An 18,349-nucleotide genomic window follows, 5' to 3' on the forward strand; every position below is an offset into this window, starting at 1 on the left:
AAGGGCGTGGAGCAGAAAGAGACAATGAAACCTGTAATATAATACTTGGAGTATAACGACACAGTTTTTGCTCACAGACAGCTCGTTCTGTCCTGGTGGGTTTGAGAGGACGTTTGGTTAACCCCCCCCCCCAAGTTTTAATAAAGAAGTCATCTGCTGATGAATTAAATATGTTTTATGATCATTGATCAGCAGTGTTGTGTAAAAATATATATATTTTTGTATAATTTAGCCCTGATGCAGTTCATCATACGGGGCTATTAATCAGTGACTTCATAAAAAGCTAAAGGATTACGACTTCTCAGTGCGAAATGTTTCCTCTGACCTTTTTCTGTTTACAAAGAATTCAAACGTACGAGCTCCAGTTATGCTGTGGGTGAAGAAAGTGACGTTAGAAAGTGACTTTAAAAACCGGAGTGTCAAAATCATTTCCGCTCACACGCCAAAAAGTGAAAAGGGGTTTGAGCCACAAACTAAAGTGGCTCAGACCCCTGAAACCGCTGCGTGATAATCTGGAGGGAAACATTTAATCAACCATCCAATCATAAAACAGATGACTCTGTACTGTTGTCTTTTTTTTTTCTTGTTTTTGAACTTAGCTTTGAGCAGACTGACGTAGACAATCCGGTTTATATAGATTTAACATTTTGGACGCCCTCATGAGACGATCCGTTCTTAATGACCTACAACTCTGTGGTCTCATGTTTTCTGCTGATGTAGGACTTTTTTGTTTGTTTGTATATCTACTTGTTCTTTTTTCACTTTAGGTCATATTTAGTGGTTTAAACTTTAAAATACACAAACTAAAACAAAATATCTGAACTCTCAACATAAGAGGAGAATTAAAAGATTTTCAAATCATTGTCTTCCATTTATTTGTTTATTTTCACACTGCTGCTGCCAGCTGTGGCTTTTTAAACTTAATATTTATAACTGTGCCTGTTAAATGCACCTTTGTTGTTTTGATCAAAGGCTCTTTGTTGATAGCAGCACAAACTGAAATGCTATTTTTGGATTGTCCTTTTTTTTTTGTGTGTCCAAAGGATGTTTTGTGTTTACCCCGCTCCTCTCATGCTGTGAGTGGTAAATATGTAAAGAAAATGTCAATATTTGGGCCCCTGAATGAGTTCAATAAATCTTCATTATGAAACATGATAACAGTGCAGCTGATGATTCAGATTAAAATGCCTCATTTCATCAATTCTGTCTGGGAAAGGGTGAGTCAATGTTCTGAGTTTTGGTAACATCAGAATGTAAAGCTGAAAAATGCCCCCAGTCCTGAAAAGCAGATTGCAGAGCCACGATCGCGGTGACCCGACGAAGCTCGAGGAGCGCCATGAGTAACACTGCATCGAAACCAGCAAACGACGGACGTGAATGAACTCTGAGTCAGTGCCACAGGGTTGAAGTCCATTACTGCGTCTGCTATCAGAGGGATCGTGAACCCTCCACTTGCCCATCCAATATCAATCATTAACATTATCAGTGTAACGATGTGTTCAAATCAATAGATTCAGTCCTTGTCTAACAGAGTCCCTCAAACATCCCAGAGCTGTGGTGCCAACACAAAGCTGCTTTACATCTGTGTAACTTTATTTAAGAAGTCATTTATTGATACATTTTCGAGCTAAAATTTGTGAGTTGCAATAAAATTGCACAATGTACTTTTCCTTAATCACAATACAAGGCTTGTCAGCATTGAAGGGTGGACATGAGCTGCTTGAATGCTCTCTCTCTCTCTCTCACTCTCACACACACACACACACACACACACACACACACACACACACACACACACACACCTTCTTTGTCTCTTTAGACATATGTCTTGGTTGGTATGTTTGCTTTAGTTTCCCCAGCCTTTGTCATGTCATGCGTGTGCATGTACACACCCATCATTCCATATGAAACTTTTCCATGTCGGGCTTGTTGTGATCTGTCCAGGAATCCCAATAAACTCACAATCTGATCGGAAACTACCCTTGAAGGGAGTTTAGAGCCACCTTCATTTGCCGACTTGTTTTTTCTCTCTCTGCATTTTATTTATTTTCTTTTGTAAACTATTAGAAGCGACAAAAGTTACTACGGCTGTAGCCTGGTCAGGCGGTTACTTTGAGGATTGATCCAGCAGCAACAGCCTGCAGTGAAAAACATGTTTGTTTACATTTCTGTTGACACTGACTGAGCTTTTACTCAGAGGCGGTTCCAAACTGACAGACTTCGTATCAGGTTAACTCCTGATACGAAGTCGCAGGTGTGGCTACGTTTTGTTTAAACTGATGACCAAGAAGTCGAGTGTAAATTATAGTCTGGATCTAAAGTCCAGCAACAGTTTCTAATGTGGACTTCTTTGTGTGTCACAGGTTAAACTGCCAACAAGACTTGTCTGTTAGGATGTTCATGTGCGAGTGAGAACGTAGCATAGTTAAATACTGTACTTGCTAAAGATAAAATGCATGAAGTGTACAGATTAAAGCTCTATGTGAAGCAGCCTGTAGAAAAGCACTATATAAATGGCAGCTGATGAAAATCAAGATTTTTATGCCTATTTCAAGGTTATTTAAGCTGAAAATCCTAGAAAAGGCAGGTAGCCACACGTATAGGAGCATTAAAATACTAGCAGCACTGTGATCATATAGGGATGGACATGGCCAGCAACAATACTTAGCTAGGCTGTGGTCTTTAAACAATACCGAGGGGCTTAAAGATATCTCACCACCATTACATCAGCATCAGCAGCCGGAGCAGTGGATAAAAGACCCAATTTGATCTTATTTTTTACACAAAAGATCTGACCCCAGGCAACATTTTACAAACTTCATGAGTTGTAGCCTCAGTTTCCTTTTCTTATGTGACAACAGTGGCACCCATCCTTCAAGATTCAGTGTGCCATTTGCTCACATGCGCTCTTCTGCATGACTCTGTTTGAATTTCAGCTCGTTACCTTGACAATGTCTGCACACCTTGAGGGCACTGTTGCTGCCATGTGATTGGTTGATTAGAGACTAACGTTAACAAGCAGTTTAAGCAATTCTATTTAGCTGTAAATGTAAAGATCTTATCTGCCAATAATTCCGTTGTAATTTTTAAAACCAATTTTGGTGTTAAACTGAGTAACTTTTACCTTTCAAAAAGACTTAAATCAGTAATTTAAAAAAAGAATTGCTTATATAAAAACATTATTACCAGTAATTCAATTTTTATCTAATGCCACACTTGTTTGCATTAAAAACAGCTTTTATTTCTCTGCTTTTAGCAGTTTTCCCCCTGTGAAACAACAATGCAAACCCTTTAAATCACAATGAGTGAAGTCCATATACAATAACAGCGCCTTAAAAGATAATATTGGCTTTTTAGAAAAACTACAGTTATTCATTCTTAAATCTCAGATGTTGTTGATGCACAGCTGCTGCTCACCTCCTCAGAGGTTGTGAGAGATGAGCTAAATTTGGCCGTCTGGTTATTGTCGAATGTGCGAATCGAACCTCCGTCTCACGTGTTTGTAACTGTGACAATGAGCAGAGGATGAAGAGGGGAAGGAAAAAAGAAAAGAGACACGAATGCACTAATGGACTGAATTCACAAAGATTTCTGGGTATTTCGCTCCTCTTGCTGTGCCGCCACATGTTCCGGATGAGTCATTATAGAAGCACTTTTGCCCCCACCTCGACGCAGGATAAAAAAAAAATGAATCACAGATCCAAATTCATTTCACTCAGTTTGTCTATTTAATATATAAAATACGGTAAAACATACGCAAAAAGGATAAGGTTTCAAGGGACTTGGATACTTTGGTACAACAAACACTTTTTTGTAAAAGCGGTATAGAATTTCAATAACATATCAGTGCATACTTTGTATATGAAAATATACACAAACTGTATATCATTCTCAAAAAAAACAACAAAAAAAGAAATATTTTCTTTACAACAAAACCCAAAGCAGACCAGCTCAACACAATATATTAGCTATAAATTTCATCTTTAGTATTTCATATGCTACATTATTCTGAGTTGCTTTAAAACTCATCTCTGATGCATGTCCTTATCATTACTGTACGTAACATATGTCGTTGTTACCTGTATCCCATGCATTTACATGTTTCAAATTTCAGGATTTTACTAATTTCAGTTGTTTCCCGTTTTTATAAATATATTCTGTATCTTAATTAAAACTGCAGCATTTAACTGGTATTTCCTTCATTGCATTTGCTAATACCACAATAACTGATCGTGCAATTGTCAGCAAAGTTGCCTCAAAAAAGGAAACCAGTACTATATGTTTATGATACGGAAGAGAAAAATAAGAAAGAGGAAATTAAAAACAGTTGGCTATCCTACACAAAAAATAGCAATAAAATAAAAGCTCCATAATAATATCATTATAATAATAATAATAATAATAGACAATGGAACTGTCACCAGCACAAATTAATCCAAAAATAGTGAGATTCTAAAAAACATTGTACACAACAAGTAACAGGGGTGCAGGTTTTCATTTCTCATATAGATTGTCTTGTGACTACACTGCTAGATTGGACAGAGAACCTTTTTTTTTTCCTTTTGTACATGAACAAAGCTAATCGGTGTGGTGTCACATTTCAGTCAAACATCAGCGCCCTTAGAAACGAAGAGATGCCACTGAAGGTGAGTTTTTCTAAAAGTGGAAATGAGCGGGTGGTACGAGAGGAGATCGTTAGCTCTGTCTGAAGGAAGGCGGACACGCATCCCGAGTGTTCAAAAGGAATAGTTTGACATCTTGAAATTTCTTGATGGGATGTAGGCCAGAGAAGAGGCTCTATACGACGGTCCAGCGGTCACACTCTGCCTGCCAGCACCTCTAAAGCTCACTCTGTCATTTTAACTTAAAAAAAAAAAAAAAGTGCTGCATTAACTTTGAGATCTCACATCTCAACTCTGAGATGTGCCGCGGCTTGTAGTTATGTAATGCAAATGCCTGAGCTCGATACTTTTATAGTATTGTGAAAATGGATGCAGACGACGCATAGCTCCTTTTAAATGAGCTCGAGCTGACTTTATGGTCGTTAACACCAAGACGTGTCAGGTGGAGACATCCAAATGTATTTATGTGCATTTTATACAAGCGGGGGATGAAAACGACAAATTTAATTGAAATCTTCATTTAGATTTAGCACGTGAACAAATATGAAGTCCAATTTTTAAGTGTAAAAATTATCCAAATGGTGACACAGGCCTGCAGACGGTTCAAGATTCTCACTTGGAATTTTTCTCTCTGATTCGAAATTTGCCACAGCTGGTCACATTTAGTCGTTTCAGCATGGAAATGTGATATTGCATACATATTAGGATTCTAAATTAATAACTATCATGCCTTTAGAGAGCCTCAAAGTTCATCTGGAAACCAAACCTTTCACTGTAAGATGTCGCCACGGCGGATGGATCTGTATAATTCCTGATCTCCTCCGGGTTCTGATGCAGGGATTTACTGCGTGTTAGGCCGATGTGTAAATAATACACATAAAATGCTTTGATTGGTGACATATCTAATATGCACACAGGTGCCCAAACAATCGAATCTAGACTCATATTGTGTATAAGGAGAAAAATGGGCACCCTTTTTTAACCCTGTAAGACCCAACCCATCAAAAAACAGCCAGAAAATTCAGATTTTTTCAAACTGAGATGTTCATTAACCCTTATAACAAAATCCACAAAAAATGTTTTTGCTATATCATGTTGTGTATGATATATTTTGATTATATACTTGTTATATATTTCTTTGTATCGCATTTGATACACTGGGTGTTTTTGGCAATTTTTTGTTAACAACAATGTTAATTTTAGACAAAAAAAAGAGTTTTGTCCATAAGATTTTAAAATTATGGCAAGTATTGATCATGTTAACGAGATAGAGGTCTCAGAAACTCCTGTATTAAGGGCATTATAAGGTTAAGAGACACTAAAGATAACTGACAACTTTCATGCTTGCATCACTTCCCGACTGATTCTAATGGATTTGTATTGCTCTGACAAACTCTGGAGGGAATCACACATTATTCACTTTCTTTAGTGATTTTTTTGAAATTTGTATTTTGATGTTTCAATCTGCAGCTGTAAATAATGTAAATAAATAATGTAAATAATTTCATAAATGCAGCATTAGAGGTAAGCATCAGGCGTGTTGGCTGGTGTTTTGTGTACATACTGACCACATAAGTAAAAGCACAGATCTCCTCGTTCCCACTCACTGTGTAAGTATTCCTTTAAAAAAACTTCTCCAATAAGCGCTCTTTGAAAGTGTTGGCTGTTAAATTGCTAACCGTGGCTGACTGAGAGGGGAAAGCGGCGCTAACCTGAAATCAGTGGAGTGAAAAACTATCCTCCACATATACTAGGAAAGATGATGATGATGACGATGAAATACCTCAGCAACGCCGCCGCTAGACGCGTCAGTCTTTTTGAGAAAATCCCACGCGGCCCCAATGTCTTTTTCCGACTTGCAGCATGAACCCAGAGTCGGCGTCAAACGCTGCTCACCTACACTGACGGAAAGGTGTAGGATTGTTTAAACAACAGCCGGTCTGCACTTTGAGCATCGTCTCCAGGGGGAAAAAAAAAAGGTAAAGTAATCGAGAGCGATAAACAGCCTGGGTTCACACACCAATACACACACTTGAAATGGTTCAACGAAAAACAGATTTGTTCAAGAAAAGCTACATTTAAACGTCAAACTTGGTTTTCCCGATGGGAAAAAAAAGAAATTGTCAGCTTACCGTGACGTGGAAAAGATTTTACACGAGTCCGTCAAAGTGTATTTTACCTCTCTACGCTAGAAGTGAACGGCAGTGTCCTGATAATAAGTTTATGTCACGGTGTAGGATTCTTTCTTTGATCGTGGGTTCTTTTCTTCAAAAAAAAGAAAGAAGAAGAACTGTGGCAAGCGAATATGATGACACCACAACCAAGCAGGCCTCTGTGAGTGAGACGGAAAGTGCACACACCATCGACACTAGAATAAAATAGGTTTACTTGAAACACGTCCGATCCGCCGGCACCACCCAGCGCGGTGTAACCCCTGCACCTGTATCTCAAAACATATCAAATGCACACTCATATATGCAAACAGATCCACTGAGAATCAACACATTGCTTGTTTTTAGGGATACCTAGCAAAGTCTATGCAAATATATTCATATGTACATACACGTCGTTGAAGCCGAAAAGCTATTTTTACTTTGTCGCCAACTGAAGCGGTAGAAATATAGAAAAATGTCTTTTTCCTTTCACTTTTCGAAACACGGCAAAGAGCTAAGGAGAGCTATAGAGAGCTAAAGAGGACATCAAAGCTTTTTTTTTGTATAAGGAGTGATTTTTATACAAAGTCGGAATTCCTACTTCTGGACGACTAACAGAGTTTTAAAATACCAACAGAGAGAGAACACTTGGACTTAGAGAACCAAATACTTCCCTACTCCAAAAAATCAAATCAAATCAAATCAAATAATAATAAAAAAAAAAGAGCCAACAGAGGCTCAAAAAACTCTTACTATTGAATTTCACTTGGATGGCATCTACTCCTGCTAATAAGCTGAGTGACCGGCTGGATTTCCATCCGAGTTCCAGAGGAGATGAGGTGAGAGGACGGGAGGAGCACCCCAGTCTGTGAACAAAGTGACCGCCAATACAATTCTCAATGTTTCACGACAGTGCGAGCGATAGCATGTCCCTATAGAGAACAGGGGCATTTGGCATTTTGTTTGTTTCTCTTCTTTTATTTAAATCTCAAAGAGAAGTTGATATTGGCACTCTGGCGAGGTGCTCGACTCACACAGCCGCAGAGTGCCACCTGAGGGGCTCGGGGCCTGCCTGGTTGCATGAGGTCGTGGCAGCAGAGGCAAAAAAAAATAAAAAAAATCCTTTGATGCAGAAATATTCTTACCTAGAAAGACCTTTGCTTGAGTCTGTTTTGGTCGGTGCCAAGAATCGCTCAGTCTTTGTCCAGATAAAGTTATTTCCTTTAGTGCAGTTTGGAAGTGCCTTACAGGAGAGTCGACAGCACGCAGCCTAAATAAACGCTGGATTCTGGAGAGCAGGAAGTGGCGAGTCGTGCGGCATTAGTCCTGTAATGTCGACAGGCCACGAGTCAGGTTGTATTAAAATGAAAGGAGGTCGATGTAAATACATGGAGGCGATACGGAAACCGTGTGAAAGAGAAATGTTTGTTTCGTGGTTTCACTTTAAACAACTTATTTCTACCAAAGAAGAAAAAGAAAAATATCAATATGTGGGAGTCCATTCAAGCAAGGAGGCTTTAAAAATCTACTGTCCCTCCCTCCGAGGGGCTAAAATATCCAGCTGAGCTCGGAGCCGTCCATCAGGATTTTTATGCTTGTTTTTATGGGTTTTTTGGCAAAGCCTCTGAAGTCTGGGTGACGCAGTTGAGTAATATAACTGTGTGTGATGATAGTGTCACATGGCAGTGGGGTCGGGGCAGTGGTGGTGGTGGGGGGTGGGACTAAGAATGAGTGTGGGTGCGTGTTGTGGGAGTCACCAAAACTTCACTGTGGGTGCAGAGAGGAGGTGTTGGTGCCTTTATGTGACCCAGGCATCCAATCTCATGCGCTTGATGTTTCCTCCCTCCTGGTCTTGTTCGTTCGACGCCCTGAGGAGCTCGGCCGACGGGCTGAAGTCAGGCGGCACGGACCGGCTGGTGGGACCTGCCGAGCTGCCACCTCCACCTCCGGCCCCACCGCCTCCTCCCGCACCTGCAGTGCCACCTCCGGCTGCTCCAGCGTCGTCGCGGTCGCTGCCTTCGAAGGAGCTGGCGTTGCTGCTTACGCTGTCTGCGGGCGAGCGGCCGGTCGGGGGCTCCAGGCACAGCAGGGAGCCGGGGTATTGAGGCGGAGCAGTCAGGATGGTACCTCCCGAGGTCGAGGATGGCGTGGTAGACGGAGGAGGGCAAGGGGTGCTGCGATCCCGGCCGGGCGAGATGGGCTCCGATTTGATGCTCACGCCGGAGTTTGTGTTGACGGTCAGCATGGCGCCTTGAGGGATGTTGGTCACCGGCCTGAGAATGGGGTCACAGAGGCAGAGGAAGAAAAATGGAAGGAAGATAAAGGGCAGAACAAAGAGGAAAAGCAAGAGACAATTTACAAATAATTAGCCACTTGACAAAAGGGAATATGGAAAAACTGGAAGACCACTCATGTGAAGACATAACCCACATTACGAAGCACAGCACCAACAGGGAAAAGCAACACTCCATTATTCCATAAAAACAATCAAATCTGAGCCTTTTAAAAGCAGGAGTTAAGATTCCAACTGCTCCCAAAAGATCAACAGAACAGCCGAAGAAGCGTGAAATGATTCGAGTGACAGGGTGGTTTGCAGTGAGTCAGCTGTGACGGTGTAGAAACTCCAGAATGAGAAAACACAAAGTAATCTCGGGTTAGAGAACATGGCGGAAACCGGAACTAAGTCTCTTTTCCTGTTTGACTGCAGACGGCACCAGACATGCTAAGAGAGCGAGGCAGCCAAAAGCGCACAGACACACAGGAAAAAGGAAGTGTGATACAGTACCGGCCCAACCACTCATCTCTACCCAAGAGCAGGTTGGACGGAGAGCCAACACTGTGGGAAGAAAACAAAATGTTGGAGCCCAAACCGAAGGGAACAGGTGGACGAGAAGGCATGTGTGGAGAGAGGTGTGAAACATTATTGCGGGCAACGTTTTCAACAACAGCAATAATGTTCAGAATGTTTTGGAAGCAAGAGCACAACAAAACCCATAAGAAAATCTTGTTTTCTGATCTACAAATACACAATACACAACGTGTGGAGCGTTTATGCAGGAATTCACGTGTTAATCGGAACACCTGAGTGTGGACGGTGGCCCTAAAGAAGTAACAGAGTACAAGATCGAATGCAAAAACATGAAGATCTTGGACAAAGTTCTTTTCTTCAAAGCTTGAGAGTGGCAAACATGACGGCATGTAAATCACGTGGTCCAAATTATTACTTTTAATGTTTGTGCCTTTTGTCCAATTGCTGTTTCAGCTTTTGCAGCTTTTTGCGATTTTTGTTTGATCCTTAAGGGCCACCGTATCCACGTATGTTTAAATAAAAAAGAAAAAAGAAGATAAATTGATCATTTATATATAAATTAAGTAAATATCTGTTGGCCTAATTTGAAAATACACTGTGAAAACAATTAGGTAAAATACCTCAAAAGTCCTATGTCACCCCTCATTTCTTTATATTTTGCTTCCAAGGAGAAAGACATTAATGTATTTTGATCTTGAACAGTAGTTTTCCAGGATTTCTGAAGTTCCTTCAAAGTGTTTCTTTGGAAATTGGTTGTTTTTTCACTCATTATCGGTCCAATCCTTGTACCTGAGCATTTTTTGTTTTGTTTTGTTTGTTAAACCACTTAACACTGAACTGTGAATCATTCAAGCATAAGAAAGCCCCTAAATGTTTTCTATGCATAACAGACAACTTAGCAAAGAACCAATTAGAAGTGTATTTTTTAGAAACGTCGTTACCAGCTGCCTGTCACAAAAACTGAGTTTGTTCCAATTTCTTAAGTGAAACACAGAGGAGGCTCTGTCATGGTTTGGGCCTTCTTTGATGTTGAGGATCATGTCAAAATTGATGATGAACACACAAAACACGCAGGTTTTTGCCTTATGTACTCTTTTCCCATTCGGGTGTCAATAAACTGCTGCATGTAGTTCCAATTTTCCTAGAAAACATAAAGAAATGAGGAGTAGCTTCAAGGCCTTTATTATAGATGGAGCAATCCTTTCTTTTACAGTCTAAATATTCTTGAAAGCTCTTATTGAAGAGTTCTTCCTGCTCTGTCTTTGCAAAATTAATAATAAGCTCAAAAAGTTTATTTTTAAGGCCGGTTGTTAGTAAAACAGAATAAAAGAAACTTTGTCTACGGCAGCACGCACTGAGTGTTGTTTGTGTTTTAGACAGAATCCCATTCAAGTGCAAAGTGGACTACAGCCCCCCCTACAGACAAGGTCATGACATTTCACACACGCACACACTATTAGTGGCTTTTCACCTCAGATTGGCAGCCAGACTGGACACCTGGCTAGACAGCTCGCTGCTCTGTTTGTCCACGCCCCACATGCTGTGGACGAGAGGAGAGAACACACTTCAAGGCTCTGGTGTTCACGCTACCAAACCCCAACCCAGCTCACACAGCTCTTCAGTCACACCCACACTGCACTGATATAATCCAGTCCAGATGCTGCTTATTAAGGGAGAAAAACAGTGAAACCATCTGCTTAACTTGATAACAGTTTCTCTAAATCACACTGCATTTCCTCCATATTGAAAATAGCATCATACTGTGCATGCAAATCCCGAATTACATCGAAATAACATTTAATTATTCTTCCTACGTTGCTAGCAGAAGATCTAACATCTTCACATGAGGCAAAGTCTGACTGAATGTTTTCATGAAGGACGAGCCAAAATTGTGCTGACAAACAAATGCGGGCAGGTTTGTTTCCTAAAATGAGGAACCATTCACATCAGGACCGAGGAACTGTGGCGATTTTTTAAAACCGTTTCTCACTTCCTATAAATTTTCAGGTTGACTGACAAAATACAGTTTACCAAGGATCGAAATCCTTTTTGTGTTTCCCTCCTGAGCTGAGGGAAGCTGAATTAAACCTATAGAGACAGAGTGCATTTAGGTCCTACCCTCACACAGCTAACCTGTGACTTTGTATTTAGTGAAGGTGCCTCCACCAAGAAGAGTTCAGTAACCCAGACTAAGACTGTAAAAACTGTATAACATCAACAGTCAACCTTCATTTAGCCTACGAATGTGACATCAGAGTGACGTGTAGTTATATTTTTTAGGGAGGCTACTACAGAGGGTATCAGAAAGGTTTGGAGTTACGATGTTGCCACAGCTCAGATTTAACGCAGATCTAACCCACTGTCAGTACACCGACACCACTTTGTCGCTGATTGGTTAAATATCTAAACATCACTTTGTCATCGCTATGATTTTTACATGAAGCTAAAGGATTGTGACAGTTTGTAAACTGAGGGCAACTCAGAAGGCTGTAACGTTATGTCTGCAATGAATGCCTACACACACTCGACAGTTTTAGCATCTTTATAAGGTGAATGTAAGCCTCGCTATGAATCCTGGATTTAATCAATTTGGGTAGAACAAGTCTGATGAATGTAGACTCTACGAGGTTAATGCTGACTGAACTGGGATGAAGACAAATGGCTGTTGTATACCCAGGCCTGGCTCTGATAACAGCTGGATGATAGATCATACAAACAACTTTCTGATGCCAAACTTCAAATAGATTTCATTTTTAACCTTTTTTTTCTGTTCCAAGTTTGGTGCAAATCATCTGACGTTGTGTCATTTTGCTTCTGAGGCAATTAAGTTTAACTTCCATATATTCTATTTAAGTTTGTTTGGTGCTGTCTGGTTGATAAGCATGTGAGTAGATAAAGGCTGTGGCAGCAGGGTCATCCTAAGTTTGTCCCACGCTATCTTTGGTTACAAAACTGTTGAACTTTTACCCCTGTACAACGCACAATCACAGTTTTGTAGCCACGATTGAGGATATTATCCTGATTCTTTCACACTGATCATCTTTCATCTTGGACAGCATAAAATGTCACAGAAGTTTGCTAACAATAACTCGCCACAGCTAACTAGACAATAGCCTAAAAGATTCCTTTGACATAATGAAATTGTATATTTTTGGCCTTTATAATGATATTTTGCATCCCTCCTTTGAGCGAAGTTTTCAGAGAATGAAAGGTTGCACTCTGTCTCTGTAGGAAGTAAAACACACAATCCCATTTCTATTTATTTACCACCTAAGTAAGACATTGTACTACATTTCACTGTGCACACAGTTTAAGGATGCAGTGACCTGTATTCTTCTTCCAATATAAGGAATTTGTGTAGCTTTCAGTGTGGCTGGAAGCGGCTTCATCATATTTGTTTTTGATGCTCTGGTATTTTTTCTTTATTTGTGTCTCAGCATGGCTCAGGGAAAGTTGTACGCAACAGGGGCAAACAAAGAGACTTATTCATTGGTTTACAGCCAATAATAGCCAATGACAGGAGCATGACTTCCAGTAAAAGACACACTTTAACAGGAAAAGTAGTGCCTTTTCAGCCAAGCGAGCCACCTGATGTTTACTAGTCAGTTGAGCGTACATAAACACGATGCCTAACAAGGTTATTCAGGGGAGCTTTAGCTGACTGAGAACCATGTGGGTGATAAAGGGTTTCGATAATAATAATTATCTGATAATTGTGTCATTTTGTTTCCACTGTGAGGTAATAAAACCACTTCTTCATTCCACGTAATGTTTTTTTTTTAATCAACCCAGAAAAAGCCGAACAGTGTTCAGACTGATGTTATGAGAAGGCTGAGATGGAGAGATGCTGGTGAGAGACCAGATCGCTAAAAAAAGGATGTGGATTGCTTGCATATAAAGGTCATGGTATGGATATCATGCAAGCTAAATGGGAGAGTCTGTAGATTCAGTACATCATCAGCATTAAAAGGGTTAGAGAGGCATTACAGGAACGTCTCAGCTGCCACCGTCTCTGGACCTGAGTGCAGGTTCAACTGCTGAAGATGAAGATGAAGAGCAGACTTACACCAAGTTGCTGAGTGATGCTAAGTTAAGCTGCTGCTGTGTTTGCTGTTGCTGCTGCTGCTGCTGACTTGGCTGGGAAACCGTCTGCTGCTGCTGCCATGTGGACACGCCAGTGGGCAGCAAGCCTCCTGGTGACGCCAGAGCGTGTAGAGCAGTGATGTCCGCGCTGGTCAGCTGGTACTCTGAGAGGGGGCAAAGGTCACAGCAGGAATTCAAAATAGATTTCTTCTTTAAGCTATGAGGGTGAATAATTAAATAAACTTGTTATTTAATTATTAAACTCTGTTTCATCTAAAAAGGATATTGCTGCTGCCAAAGCTCTCGTGTTGAGTTCACCTGTGTTGTACGCTGTGGGCATGGCGGAGAAGGGCAGCCCCTGTGCCAGGAGGCTCGGTGTGGCTACAGAGACCACTGGCGTGGTGAGAGTTTGAGCTCCAGCCGCCAGCCGCTGGGCGTTCTGCCAAAGAGGACCACAGCATGTTAGTGAGAGCAGGACAGAAAGGATCAAAACTTCCACATGTGACCCAAAGGAGTCAAGACTTATTTTTTGTTTAATGTACACTCTGACATGCTGGGAATGACGATGTGCACATGGCTGGATTCATAATGGCGTTCCACATGGAGTAAATCTCAGAGTTAAATGTGGATTTACTGTCGGGACGTTCTTGATGACATGCATCAAAAACACTTTCATTGTTCTCGGTGATTTATAGAATTACATTAAAGGCACATTGTTCAACCCTCAGTTGCCACATTTTATTCAAATTAAGCTCGCAGGAATATTAATGATAATTACCAAAATGTAAATCAGTTCAATTAACTAGATAAAAGATTATGTGAAAGTAAATCCTCCCAAGCAGATCGACTCTGACGAGACACAGACTCTGTAGAAATTCAATATTTTATCAATGCATTTTTAAAAAACATCAACATATTAATTTAAAATATTTTAGCAAAATTTGGATCAATCTCGTTTAATTTTTTTCTTTTTTACTGTTCTATTTGGTGCTCTTTGTTTTTAATGTAAAAACCTATACGAATATGTTCAATTAAAATTATACAATCACTGTTTAATCAGTGTTTAAGTTTACTATGGCTTATCTGGATATAAACATCCACAGTGATGTGAAAAAGATTAAATAGGAGTCAATACAGCTCGGTGATAAAATAAGTACACCCCATGATTCAGTCGCTTCTAGCAGGAATAGCTTGAACTAATAGTTTTCTGTATGACTTTATCAGTCTGTCAAATCATTGTGGAGGAATTTTGGCCCACTCTCCATTACAAGACTGCTTCAGTTCACTGAAGTTTGCAGGCATCCAGAACATTTTGGTATACAGAGGATTTCACAGGGCTCAATGACTGCAAGGTGCCCAGGTCCTGTGGCTGCATAAAGAGCCCAAATCATCACCCCTCCACCGCCATGCTTGACAGCTGGTATGGGGTGTTTGTGCTGATATTCTGTTTTGCAGTCTTGCAGTTTGTTCAGATGCAGCTTTGCAAACCTAAGCTGTGCTGCCACGTTCTTCCTGGAGAGAAGAACATTTCTTATGTTAACCCTCCCAAACAAGCCATGCTCATTCTGTCTTTTTCTTATTCTAATGTCATGAACTTTAACATGTAACATGCTAACTGAGGCCCATGGAGACATAGCTCTTTGGTTTTTGCAGTTAATTCAAAGACTGCACGATTTGAAATTGGGTTGAATTTGCTGGGATGTCAAATCTTGGGACGATTGTGACTTTGTGTTAAAGCGCACCTTGAACTCTTCAAACCAGGAAAACTGTCAAAACTTCTGCTCTTATAGATCTTATAGATCTCTTATGCTCACACTTGCTGACGATCAGTTAGTCAAGTGCAGCTGATTAGCAGCACCTGGCTGCTACTTACCTTCCTAAGGAAGCATTAAGGGTGTACTTAGTTTTTCACATGGCAGAAACTCCTCCCAGTCTATATCATCTGCACTTACTTGCCATATTTTCTTGATAAATCAAGATTTTGTTTGATTTAAAAAGGTCAAAAGTGATAAAAGTACATCACAGGGTCTTGCAGCCAAAATGGCTCTTTGATTTCTTCATTCAGTTTACCATCATATTCATACATACAGTTGCTCACTGTGTTTTTGGCATAAACATTTAATAGGAAATAAAATCTCCCATTTCAATTTTAATATCATCTACTGTGCATACAGTGTGTTGTAATTTTAAATGGTAAATTTCAGAATAAACTCTCCAGTCTCACTATAATAAACTACAAACAGGTGACGTTATCTGCAGCTATCGTGAAGCTGATCCTGTTTGCCTCAATGCAGAGCTCATCTCATGATTCTCCAGTGGATGTCAGTAAAGGTTTACTGTGGTAAAGCATCCTGTTTATGTTTCTATCACTCAGTTTTATAGGAGCCACAGAGATGAGTGTTCGCACATCAAGTCACCCATTTACATGACAAGATATTCAGTGTTTCTCCAACACAGGTGCCACAGTCACACTGCTAAATCTGTGGAACTGCTGCCCTGAGGTTTTATTATTATGTACACTCGCTGAAAGACACAAATCTGTGAAGAAACACAACCCTCCAGAGTCAGCTTGAGCTGAATTATATCACAGATAAAAGCAGATGGAGGTTTTTAACAGAAGGAAATAATAAAAGGTTTGCGAATAAAAGGCCAAAGACGCAGTAATTCAGGTCTGGAATTACTCTTCTCCACGCTGAGGCTCATCATCCGGAGAGGAAACATTCGGACAGAGTTATGACTGTAACGCTGAATTTACACAGAGAGAGAGAAGAGACAGACCGGAGAGAGGAGCCGGATTCAATTATCTGCCTTTGTGAAGAAGTGAGGAGGAGCGGCGAGGTGAGAGCGATGAAAATTAATCACTCTTCTCTGGAAAATGAGAATCTTGCCTGTCAACTTTGGGAGGAATTGTGAAAGAGGGGGAACGGCAGCAGCCACCACCACCATCAGCAGCAACCATCATCTCTCTCTGTGTAAACTCAGCTTAAATCAAAGGCAGATTTTTTTAGAATAACAAGAAAATTCAATGTTTTCTTTCCCCAGTATTATTAAAAGTGGGATAAGTATTTTTTCTGTCTCACAAATATTCAAATATTAGAGCTAAATATGCATACGTGACAGAGGAAAGTAAAATGTTGCTATAACATTTTATTTTTTTTTTAGTCTCAAATAATAATCCTGCCCATGAATAGTCAGAAAACAGTGGAATAATAGCTTGTTTTCAACAAATCTCAACACAAAATTGCCCTATTTAAAAAGCCGAAGCCATCGCCTCACAAAAACATAGCTAATTAGCTTTATTTCATCTTAATCATTAATTAATTTGTTATAGTAACACCATAAATACAGAGGTGCACAATCCTAAAATGTTTAAATCCTAGTGTTTTAGAGCTAAATATGCATACGTGACAGAGGAAATGCCTTTAATGTAATGCCAGTTAGTTCTTAAACATCTGTACTTCACACAGTTTTTGGAGGATGGTGGAATGAGTCGGTGTGAGTGTCAGTGAGCAGGGAGCATGCTCCGTGGTGCCTCGAGAAGACATCCATGCTTTTAAAGTGGCATCGTATGATGAAGTAAATGGACCTGGTTCAAAAACTTACAGGAGCACATTACAGTATGACACTTCTGCTGAAACAAAACTGATTCATGTGAAGGTCTGAATCACTTGAGTATTTCTAGATCACTGACAGGTTTATGAGCCCACGACTAAAGAAATGCTGGAACAACACATCCATGAGCCCTGAACCACATGCAGTCAGGTGGGAACCACAAACTGAAAGACCATCCCAAGAAATGTGAGTGGAGCAAGACCAGAACAATGTGAAACTCCTGTAAGAGAACTGCATCCATGCTATTAATGTGCCATCGACTCATGCGAGTGACTGACGTGGGGGAAATCACCTCGTTTACCAATTCCAGCTCATCCTCTGTCTGCAAAAGGTGGTAACAGAGAGGGTTACAACTCTGGGGTAATTAAAAAAAAAATATGGAACAACAATAAACTACTTACTGTAGTCTGGCAGCTACTTCACTGGTGGCTTGCTTAACAATGACATACTTCTGTGCAGTCTGATTATGAAATGTGCGGCGGTGCCATCACTCTGCCTGCCTACAGTCATTAGAAATGTAATGACTGGTCTCACTAATCTGGAGCTTTCGTTCACACAATCGTCCTCAGCCGTCACCGTGTCAACATATTTATCATTTTGTACCGAGCTAAGAAAAAACAGGAAAAGCTGCAGGAAATGTGAAGTAGTACAGCAGCAAAACATCTTTAATACTACTGGGTAGCAGAGGCTGCTTTCTGCTCTTAAAACACCAGCAGTTCGTGCATATTTATCTTGTGGCTGTGTAGGTTTTCAGTCATCCAGGGCAGGGTAGTCTTAAAGCTTGAAAATAAGGCAATTGTACTTATTTAAGGTTTTTTTTGAAGATGTTGTACCTCTCATCCAAGAGGCTTCTTCAGTTCAGTTCAACACTTTGGACGGAGAACCTTTCGGTCTCATGGTGGATTCACCTGAAACCTCCGGTGGTAATGACCCACGCCTTTTTCATACCCTGGGTCATGTGGTGACGCTCATGATCAATAGTGGGTCAATGACCACCTGAGGGACAAGCACTGCAAGGGTTTAAAATGTCTGAGACTCTCCACTTTTTTTGGTTTTAGATCTGAAGAAGG

General features: G+C 40.4%; 1 protein-coding gene across 5 annotated transcripts in view; it reads right to left on the reverse strand.

The window, feature by feature from the left end:
• Positions 1-3,340: 3,340 nt before the first annotated feature.
• The window catches only part of LOC135932948 (myocyte-specific enhancer factor 2D homolog), a 33,997-nt gene continuing 18,988 nt past the window's right edge, over positions 3,341-18,349 (reverse strand). The window contains exons 8-12 of one of the 5 annotated variants that reach the window (XM_065470730.1): positions 17,572-17,601; positions 13,986-14,106; positions 13,651-13,831; positions 11,056-11,124; positions 3,341-9,048 (exon numbers count right to left, since the gene is read on the reverse strand). In XM_065470730.1, the coding sequence (XP_065326802.1) occupies positions 8,574-9,048; positions 11,056-11,124; positions 13,651-13,831; positions 13,986-14,106; positions 17,572-17,601 (876 nt within the window). In that variant the 3' untranslated portion in view covers positions 3,341-8,573. The other 4 variants (XM_065470734.1, XM_065470731.1, XM_065470732.1 and 1 more) reach the window with 4 other exon arrangements.

Source organism: Pelmatolapia mariae, linkage group LG22 (assembly GCF_036321145.2).
Source record: "Pelmatolapia mariae isolate MD_Pm_ZW linkage group LG22, Pm_UMD_F_2, whole genome shotgun sequence".
Taxonomy (NCBI): domain Eukaryota; kingdom Metazoa; phylum Chordata; class Actinopteri; order Cichliformes; family Cichlidae; genus Pelmatolapia; species Pelmatolapia mariae.